We start from the raw sequence: 9,841 nt of genomic DNA on the forward strand, positions 1-9,841 counted from the left end.
TTATATAGCTTATAACTCTTGTACATGTATACTTCTGCTAATATATAATAAAAACAATTCCCTCACTTCCACAACAGAAAAAGAGAACAAGACCGACTTTTTTAAGCAGACAACGTGTCCTGGCAATAGACTGCTTGTTTTTTTGTTTTTATCAGTGACGTCACTGTGAGAGATGGCAGTTGTTGGAAGTTGGGGCCGCATCCTCTGTAGAAAACGTGGATTTGAGGAGGGCTGTAGTGGTGATTGGTGCACTGAGATGAGAGGACTCTAAGGGCTAGTCTGTGAGTGTCGTTGGTGACTCTGTGCATTTCAACCACAGCTCAGTAGGCTCCTCCTGAAACCAGTCCTGACCCGGGCTGCTCACTATCGTATTCTTGTGAAGAGATTCAGCACGGACTTTGACTCCTGGGAACAAAAGGAAATTAAACGTGTCGACAAAAATTAAAACACGCCATATCCTTCGTTCCAAAGATTTCCAAGATATCCAAGTTCTTGGTTGGTGAAATTCAACTTAAACTAAGACCTTATCCAGGCATTGACATGTTTTTATGATTTTTGTCAAATCAACTTTCAAACTGTTGAATCATCTACACAAAGAGCCCTCAGCGTTTACAGAGAGCTGAGAGTAAGTGCTTTCAAGAATTCATTCAGTAACAAAGACATCAGACCTGTGTATATAATGGATATGTGGCAGGTACCTTGGTGCAGCGTGTCTTACTGAAGACGTTCCAGAAACGTAGCGTCTCATCCCCAGCTCCTGTAACGATGGCCTCTCCATCTGGTGACACAGCCTTGAATGGGAGGACAAACAGAGAAGAACTGGTGAGAGGGTGAACATTTTGGTATGTGTATATCGGGAGAGTTCCCACATTATGCTAATTTTCAGGTTCATACTTGTAATTTTTTTATTTTTTTAAAAATAAATAAATCTATAATGTAAATTAAATATAACAAAGGGGGTCCACTCGGCATAATTACTTTTGATACTTTGAAGTACATTTTTCTGATACTAGTTGTGTACTGATTTTAAATGCCAGACTTTAACGTGTAACAGAGTATTTGTACATGGTGTTATTACATCTGAATACTTCTTCCACCACTGGATAAATGTATGAAAACATCGGACATGTGTATGCTTCCTGTGCATTTCAGAAACTAAAGGCAGGAATGAGTTGGCAGTCCAGTTACATTGACACTGAACCTGCATGGCCATTGCTTTAAACCTGCAGTCTTACCAGGTACAGCACTCTGTAGGAGTGTCCTGTCAACTTAGCCACCTGTGTTAGTGACGGATACTTCCACACCAGGATCTGGTTCTGAGAGTAGCCGTGCGTGCTCACCTGTAAACAAAGAGAGAACAATTAACTAAAAATGCAAAACATGTCTACTTAGTTTGGAGTTCTGTAGTGCAGCGCTGTACTGTATTATATAGAAACAACTGTCAGTATAATTAAATCCAATACAAAACTGACACTAAGTACAGTACAGTCTCACTATACAGCTGAATCACTTGAAACACTTACTGATACTGTACCAACAAGTGAACAGTAAGCTTCACATACAGTAGATTGCTAATGCAAAAATATGGAATATGGAATCATATGTTATTAAACACATGTTACGAAATATTGGAAACTAAGTGTAAATTAACTGGTCAAAATGTAACAAAATATCCCTCTACTTTAGAGAAAAATGCAATAGGAATGTTAATTAATGGCTACATACCATTCTAACATCTCTACACTGGAAGAATATCATTTGTTGTCTGATAATGTAACACGTTTCACACTATCTAGCCTTACACTGTAGTAATACCAACATTCTACATGGGGGCTGGCTGTTCTACATTTTTATCCAATGTGATTACATTTTTTGTTAATTTATTACATTAATGGATTTAAGAAGGATGCTATTTATTTGTTTTTACCAAATATTAAATTACATTTAATTGATAATTATATTGTCATTATCCTTACACTGGACAATTTCTGCTCCGGGGTGGCATATACCTTTGAGTGTGTGTGTGTGTGTGTGTGTGTGTGTGTGTGTGTGTGTGTGTGTGTGTGTGTGTGTGTGTGTGTGTGTGTCCTCACCAGTTCGTTGGCGTGTTTGGACCATGCCAGGTTGCAGACCTGGGAGCCGGTGTCTGTGCTCTGCAGCGCCTGACCCGTCAGTGTGTTCCAGAAGCGCAGGCAGCGGTCGGCGGTGCCGCCCCCCGACGCCAGCAGCCCGTGTTGGTGGGGGGACCAGGCGATGGCCTTCACTGCCGCCAGGTGGTCACTGTACTGCTGCACAGGGAGAAGGCTGGAGCTGTTCCACACCAATAACTGGGAAGGAGACAACAAGGAATGGGTTCTTCAAACTAGAACATGTTCACTTTTACAGCCACAGATTATTTAGGCTAGTCTTCGGATTATTTCATGCAAAAATCACTGACAAAAGAACAAACAACATTTGAGTTTTAAACTCTCTCACCTTATTGTCGTTGCCTCCGGACGCGAGGTGCTGGTGGTCAGGAGACCATTTGAGACCACACACTTCTTGTCTGTGACCTTGCAGCCTCCTTTCAGCTGAAGGGGGGGTTCTGATGTCCCGCTGTAGGATCACTCGGTCCCGACTCCCTGACGACAGCTGCTCTCCGTTCCATGCCAGGGCGCCTTGAGCACAAAGGAGGGGGGGGGTCTCATATTTCACTGTGGCTATCAAGAATCCATCTGCCGTTTCTTATATGATAATAACATGTTTAATTGTACAATATACAGTATATGTTGGAATTTTTAGTTTTAGTTTTTTTTTTAAGTAACAAAAAAAAATGTTAAAATTCTTTTCAAAACCTATGTTGGGAGATTTTCCTTTATTTCCTTTTAGTTTGCTAAAAGCAGACTCAAACTGATTTTAACCAGCAGTCTGTAATTCCACCTTACTCCTGCTACGACTGACCTACACGTGCCGAGTGACCCTCCAGGCTGGTCAGCTTCCTCCCTCCTGCTGCGTCCCAGATCTGAACGTAACCCTTATGGGTTCCGACGGCAACAAGACTCCCCTGATAGGACCAGAGTCAAAGTCAAATCACGCTGTTATTTTCCCATTATTTCTGTCCTACAAACAGTTCATACTCTCTTATACTACTGTCGTAAATAAGCAGTTCAGTTCAGTTCTGGCAGCTCACCCTCTCATTCCAACAAACTGATGTAACAGAGTCTCCATCCACTGAAAGGTCACATAATCTTGTCACCTGTTAGAACACAAAGTACATAAATTAACCATTTCCACTTTTCTCTTAGGCAGATCAGTCACAGACTTTCTTCCTTCCCTTCAAGGCATCAACTGAGAAGAAATTCTGCAATAAAACTCAAAGTGTAAATGAAGTGCCTGTAGTCCTCCTCTGACCTGGCTGGTGCAGGCACTCCACAGGTAGACGCAGGCACCCAGACCAACACTGAGCAAGTTGCCTGCTGACCAGTCCACCAGGTTGAGGTAGAAGTCATCCTGCAGCTCCGGCGCATCCAGCACTTTGAAGGGGATCTTGGAGATCTTACGGGCTGGTTTACGAGGAGAGCGGAGCAGCTTGTGACTACAGAAACATCGAGAGAAAATAGGGAAAGTTAAGTTATCTAACAGCATATTAACAGGGCCCGGGACCCCCACTGACACAGTCTCTTAAACCCATCCTATACACTACACGTTACATTAACAAACATCCTAGACTGTCCATTCCATACTACACATCCTGAACTTTTGCACATCCCTCAACATTTTTGCACATGCTGCACTAAACCATACAACATGTTTTCTTATTGTTAAACAGTTATATTGTACAGATATATATATATATATATATATATATATATATATATATATATGTGTGTGTGCGGGACTTCTTCAACAAGTATTGCTGGTAATCTTTGCCTTTTCCGACGCACCTGCCCCAGAAAAGAGGTGTGCAAAAGCGCTTTTGAATCGAATGTTTAGGTATGCACCATCCACCAAGGCAAATTCCTTGTATGTGTTACTTGGGAATAAATCCTTTTCTGATTCTGAGCATAGTTTAAGCAGTGTTCTGTTCAGTGTGCAGCATGTGAGCTATGTTATACCTCTTGTTGCTAAGTGGAGAAAGGGAGTAGGGTGAGACTTCATTATCGCTATCGAAAGGCACTCTCTTAGTGTGGACAGTGTACTGCGGAGAAAGCAGAATTATAGTCAAGGGTTATTTTTGCAGTTAAGTCACTCTAGCAAATGAGTTATTATCATTACTACTAGCTTTACAACTTCATCATTACAACGTCAGTGTTAGTGTCTATAAGGAGCTTTTTGGAAACAAATTAGTCTGGAATTGGATAGCCATTTTTTTCACGACTCATACCCTAAAAAGGCTGTGAGAGTCTTGGGAGAGGACTGCATGCCGCCGGTCATCTGTGTGAGGGTCTGGCACAGTCTCTATCCCTGCCCCCAGTAACTCATTCCTCAACAGGGCAGCATACGCCACAGCATCTGTAGGGGTGGCAGTGAAAAAGGTGATGGAAACACAGATGGTCGAGAGCTATATAGCTCAGGAAAAGAAAAGGAAAAAAAGACAACTGGGGGAATTCATAGGTGTACAAATGTCTGACCTTTGCTCGAGTCTGAACTGGCATCCTTTGCTTTATGGTTCTGATTTGGGGAGCGGCAGTTCTCCTGCAGAGAGAAAAGGAAGGTTTTGCAAGTTTTTTTATACCTTTGACTATCAAACTGTGTTTTTGTAGGGCAGTGTAAAAAGTCAAGTAATTAGGTAACTGAAAGGAGATGAAGAACTGCTCACATTGGCGTAGTGGAAGTTGATGCTCCAGTTGCTTCCAGCACGGGTGGGAATGAAGCGGTCCCCTGACTTTACACTTACAGGACTGCAGGTAACACTTACACACTGGGATGGAAAAAGAGGGACAGTGAATTTGCAGCAGGGTTTTTACTACCGGGCACAATATTATTCAGGAAATTTGCACACACACACACACACACACACACACACACACACGATTTACTCACAGTTTCTGTATCTCACCTTTGACAGGCGGGCCTCTGTCGGCAGGTTCTGGTGGTTGATTTGCCTCAGCAGCCGTCTCTCGTACTCTTGGTCCATCTCCTCAGGGCTGACGAGCAGCAAGGCCCCTCTGCTGCCCTCCCCGCCCCCCTTTAAACCTCCGCTCCCTCCCGATGAGGAAATCCACGCTTGAGCCCCATCTCTGTGGAAAAACAGGTTGTCTTAATACAGAAATACAAAGATACAAGCAGCTCTTTTGGCTGTGTTATTTGCCTGTTTAGCACGATGTTTGTACATGTCAACGCATGTCAGGTGGTACTAACGTTACATGTTGTCGTTACATGGTTTAAAAACCAAGTGTGCATTTGCCGTTTCTTGCTCGCATAAATGTACACAGATATCAAAGTAAAATCAGATCCATAGTGCGCTAATGACAGCTGCGTCGTTGTCATGGCATCGTGCGCACACAACAACCCATTAAACAGCAAATGTTACATCAGCTCACGACCCTGCTGCTCGACGGCGAGGCTTTCTTACCCGACTGGGTCAGGTGACCAAATCAGCTGTCATCTTCGGTTGAAAATGTCAGCGCTGCTGCAGCGGGGAGACTATGGTCGCTTTCTTCCAAACAGCGGTACATCCAAATGCCAACGCGACTCACTGGTGTTGTTTATGTTCGCGACAAAAATGGCGACCGAATCAGCTGTAGCAGAAATTCTTTGGTTGACTTCTGCTGTCTGTGCAGTGTGTGCAGTCAACGCAGTGCGCAGCTCAACAGCGACGCCGGCTGGCGATGGGCCGGCCCTACATGCTCGCTGCATTTCAAGTCACACTGTGATTAATCCCTGTGGCCACAAAGTGTCGCTACTGCACTGGTAAATAATTTACCCAGCGCAATCAAGAAGAAGTATTCTTATCAGGTATTGCATATTTTAAAGCAGCCATATTATGCTCATTTTCAAGTTCATAATTGTATTTTAAGGTTGTACCAGAATAGGTTTACATGGTTTAATTTTCAAAAAACACCATATTTTTGTTGTACTGCAGTGCTCTCTCTCACTGCTGCAGATCCTCTTTTCACCTGGTCTCTGTTTTAGCTACAGAGTGAGACCTCTTTTCTTCTTCTTCTTCTGTACTATCTTTGATTGCACTTGCACATGCCCAGTAGCTCAGATGTAGATCATGTCAGCTAGCTAGCTCCATAGACAGTAAAAGAAAGGCTGTTTCTACAACTTCAGTCAGTTACAAGGCAGGATTAGCTGGGAGACTTCTATATGAGGGCGCACATGTAAGTAGTTCTTTTGGAGATTATGGTGAACTTGTGTGTGTTGTAGCAGTGCTTTGCTATTGAGAACGAGGTAGCATGCTAGCGTTAGCATTAGCGTTAGCTAATGGTTGCGTTAGCCTGCTCGTTTCGGCTTGTGACGTCACAAGCCGTGCCAATTTTGAACAGCTCACCCAGAGACTGAAGGCAGGACACATTCAGAAACCGTATCTCACTCTAAACAGCATGGATGGATTTTTTTCAAAGTTTGTATGTGTGTGGAAGCACCAGAGACACAACATAACACCCCAAATCCCAGAAAAAGTGTTTTTTTCATAATATGGGCACTTTAAGTGGGAGCAGTGTAACAGAAAACCTGTAAAAGAAATTTGTATGAATTAAATTAGGCCATTAATGTATTTGATTCGGTTGGTCCCACATATTGAACATTGATTTTAATCTTTATACTTTATAACCTTTAATTTTGTGACATGATTTTGAATTGCTCACGTTTCAGAATATATATTTCAAACAAAAGCAATGTATACTTATTCACGCATAGCACATATGACATATAAAACACCACATATTTCCGTATTTGGTGCAATAACAATGCTGAATAGCCATTTCTATGTATTTTAAGGCACTTTTAAAACCAACCTCACTTAATTTGTATACCATCTATGCTGTCATCAATAGCTGTATGTCAGTAGAGAGAGAGCACTGGTAGCACACGCTTGACTGAGGGCCCCTGCCTGAGCAGGACTTCAAAGTAAATAAAGATCTTACATTTGCCCTCACTGACACTTGATTTTCCATCCCCTGCTAACAGCACAGAGCACATTTTGCAAACAAAACCGGCAGATAAAGGTTTACTCTTTGAACTTTTTCATGTGTGGTTGTTGTTCTGAATCACTAAAACACTGAAGAGAGAGAGAGAGAGAGAGAGAGAGAGAGAGAGAGAGAGAGAGAGAGAGAGAGAGAGCGAGAGCGAGAGAGAGAGCGAGCAGGAAAACTGGCCTGCTGCTGCCTGGGGTTTAATGAGACTGACATGGTAGAGTGGAGACAAGGCATGGCATATCTGGTGGCACTCTGATCTTGCACGTAGGCTACTCTGCCACGCTGCCCTTCGACATACAGCGAGACGCTCAGCCTACGTCTACGTTTACATTGTGCTTAATAATGGTGTCTCTGTTTTCAAAACAGACAAAGCGCATATACAGTATACAGTATGTTATCAGCAGTGGAAAGTATTAGCCTTTGTTGTCTTGTGAACCCTTACAAAAAAACTGTGTTGATCAGGGCCCTCGCTCCGTTTCAGATGTTTATGAGTTGTCAGCAGTTCAACCAAAGAGTTATTCCCTTCTTAATATCTCACTTATCTTCATTTAAATAACTGCTTGCATCCCATGAATACCAATTTGTATAGCAGAATTAACCCCCCTGGTTTATCATGTGACTATGTGGAGTAGAGTAGTTAAAACTAGCTCCAACTCTACCAGCTATAAGCCTACTACAGATAATTCAACTTGTGCAATAATGCATCAGTAACAACTGGAGGAGAACCAACCAACACACATTATTCCTGATCCCAGGAATAACACGTAATACTCTGTAAAATATCCTTCTGCAGAATGAGTATGTTTACTGTTTATACTTTAAGTAGATTGACAATTTTGTACTTTTTCTTGAGTAGGATTTTTTAGATTGTTGTATTGGTTCTTTAACTTATATAACATATACAGTATGAGTCTACCACTGTATAGGCATGTTTACAGCACTCACCATGCACACATTCCACATTCCATGTGCAGACATGCAGAGACACAAACACCACAATTATTTCCAAGAAGCTATCTGACCATCATCACATTTTGCTTTTAGACAGCCCAGTCACAACAGCCTCTCTTATCTGCATCCTCCATCAGTTCCACACAGAGGCCCACGTTGGAGAAGCCAGATGCCAACGTGGAGGGCAGCGTCTGGGGGTGTAGAGCAGCTGTCTGCCCCGGTCAGGGTGGAGGGGGAAAAACTGAGGCCTTATCGCTCTTATAATACAGTGCAGTTCAGTGGGCACAGAGGAAGCTGGGCCTGTGCTTGCAGACTGTGACGCTCTCAGATCCTTACTGGAATTCAAAAACAAAACAACGATGTGACTAATCTCATCTCTCGTACGATGACAAGAAAAACAATAGTTTCAGTATGATAAAAAAAACATGGGAGAACTTTACTTTGTACTGTAGGTGTTGAACACAGAGCATTTTTCCCGGCAAACCTGTATAGCTGTATTGTTCATATACTATCAGAGATAGTTGTTATGGAAAGGGTTGTGGTGATGAATAATAAACTGAAGTCTGGAAAATACAGCAACAACAGGGTATTACAGTAAAACAACCCTCTTATCTTTAATTCATCAGCAGTGACACATGTTGTTAACCATCATTTGATGTATGTGTGTAAGAAATAAAGGGACAATATGCAACAATAAAGCTTCCCCCGTTAGATTCAGATCTAAGCCGTGGGCGTAGACGACCTTTGAGTGCATCTCAGGAGTTGTGCTGCACCGAGAATGTTTTGTTTATCTCACTCCAATAGATGTGGTATATTTGATATTTTCATTTGGAGTAGGCCTCCTCTCTCTCTATTTTTCTCTCTCTCAGTTTCTTTCCCTCACAGACTGTTTCACTGCAGTGCATGTTGTCGAACATCTCCTCCCACGCACTCGCTCACTTTGACACACCAGAGAGCTACAGAGCTGCATTCCCTCCCCTTTCTCTCTCTGTCCTTGTGTCAAATAGGGACGATTATCGATGCGGCCAAAATCAAGAGACGGACATGCAGGTTAAACGTGATTTGGTTTACAGTAGATTTTTATCTTGATCTGAGCACCATGAAACCAAATTTCACAGAGGGAAAGCCTTCATTCTGTGCTGTTGCAATACTGGTGGGGAACATTGGCGATTTTAGACCCTTTTGGGATAAATTTCATCTCAGCCCCCCTAAAAATTATAATAATAAAACCAAAAAAAAAATCAATTTTAGTGTTTAAAGTTAGAGTTCGCGAACTTGTCTGTTACTGTCGCTTTCGCCGATATGCACCTGTAACCCCGTCAAGGAAAAGGTTAACAGAAAGTAGTTTTGGCCAATCGGAGGTTATGGTGCCAGACTTCCGCCTTTGGCTGAGTCTCTGTCTAATCTATCAGAGGGAGATCAGGAACACCAAGCAGGAATGTGGTTGTGAAGTTTAACGTTGGTAGTCCCCAGAGAAAGAGAAGAAGTTGGTAATTTCATGGCGCAGATTAGAACCCAAATTAAAACGTAAGCCACCAAAATTGCATTGAGAACATTGTGTCAAATTGGTCCTTGCTGTGACTTATAAAGTGTTCTGTTTAGTTCCATCATAGTGTTAATGGTGTCAAAAAACGTTAGCTGACGTTTAGTAGCTAGCTCAGAGATTATCGGCTAATGAAATTACTGATTTAGCACTTAACTTAACTTTAACACTGATTAACTTAACTTTAACACTTTCGCAAGGCACTGTATCCGTGTCACCTTCTCAT

General features: G+C 42.3%; 1 protein-coding gene across 3 annotated transcripts; it reads right to left on the minus strand.

Annotated features, from left to right (window-relative positions):
- Window positions 1-15: 15 nt before the first annotated feature.
- fzr1b (fizzy/cell division cycle 20 related 1b) lies at window positions 16-5,796 on the minus strand. Of its 3 annotated transcripts, XR_004898329.1 has the most exons (15): window positions 5,555-5,796; window positions 5,039-5,219; window positions 4,799-4,900; window positions 4,611-4,674; window positions 4,364-4,491; window positions 4,095-4,177; window positions 3,391-3,574; window positions 3,170-3,235; window positions 2,941-3,043; window positions 2,476-2,657; window positions 2,094-2,327; window positions 1,236-1,340; window positions 699-791; window positions 255-405; window positions 16-207 (listed from the first exon to the last, which is right to left on the minus strand). XR_004898329.1 is itself a non-coding variant. In XM_031293628.2 (14 exons), exons 2-14 carry the CDS (start codon window positions 5,114-5,116, stop codon window positions 364-366), a joined length of 1,464 nt encoding a protein of 487 aa, XP_031149488.1. In that variant the 5' UTR covers window positions 5,117-5,219; window positions 5,555-5,796; the 3' UTR covers window positions 16-363. The 3 variants fall into 3 exon arrangements, 2 of the variants coding, with proteins under 2 accessions (XP_031149488.1, XP_031149489.1); XM_031293628.2 differs by having other exon boundaries at window positions 16-405; XM_031293629.2 differs by lacking the exon at window positions 5,555-5,796 and having other exon boundaries at window positions 16-405; window positions 5,039-5,238.
- Window positions 5,797-9,841: the final 4,045 nt, after the last annotated feature.

This window comes from Sander lucioperca, chromosome 9, assembly GCF_008315115.2.
Source record: "Sander lucioperca isolate FBNREF2018 chromosome 9, SLUC_FBN_1.2, whole genome shotgun sequence".
In the NCBI taxonomy this organism is placed as follows: Eukaryota; Metazoa; Chordata; class Actinopteri; order Perciformes; family Percidae; genus Sander; species Sander lucioperca.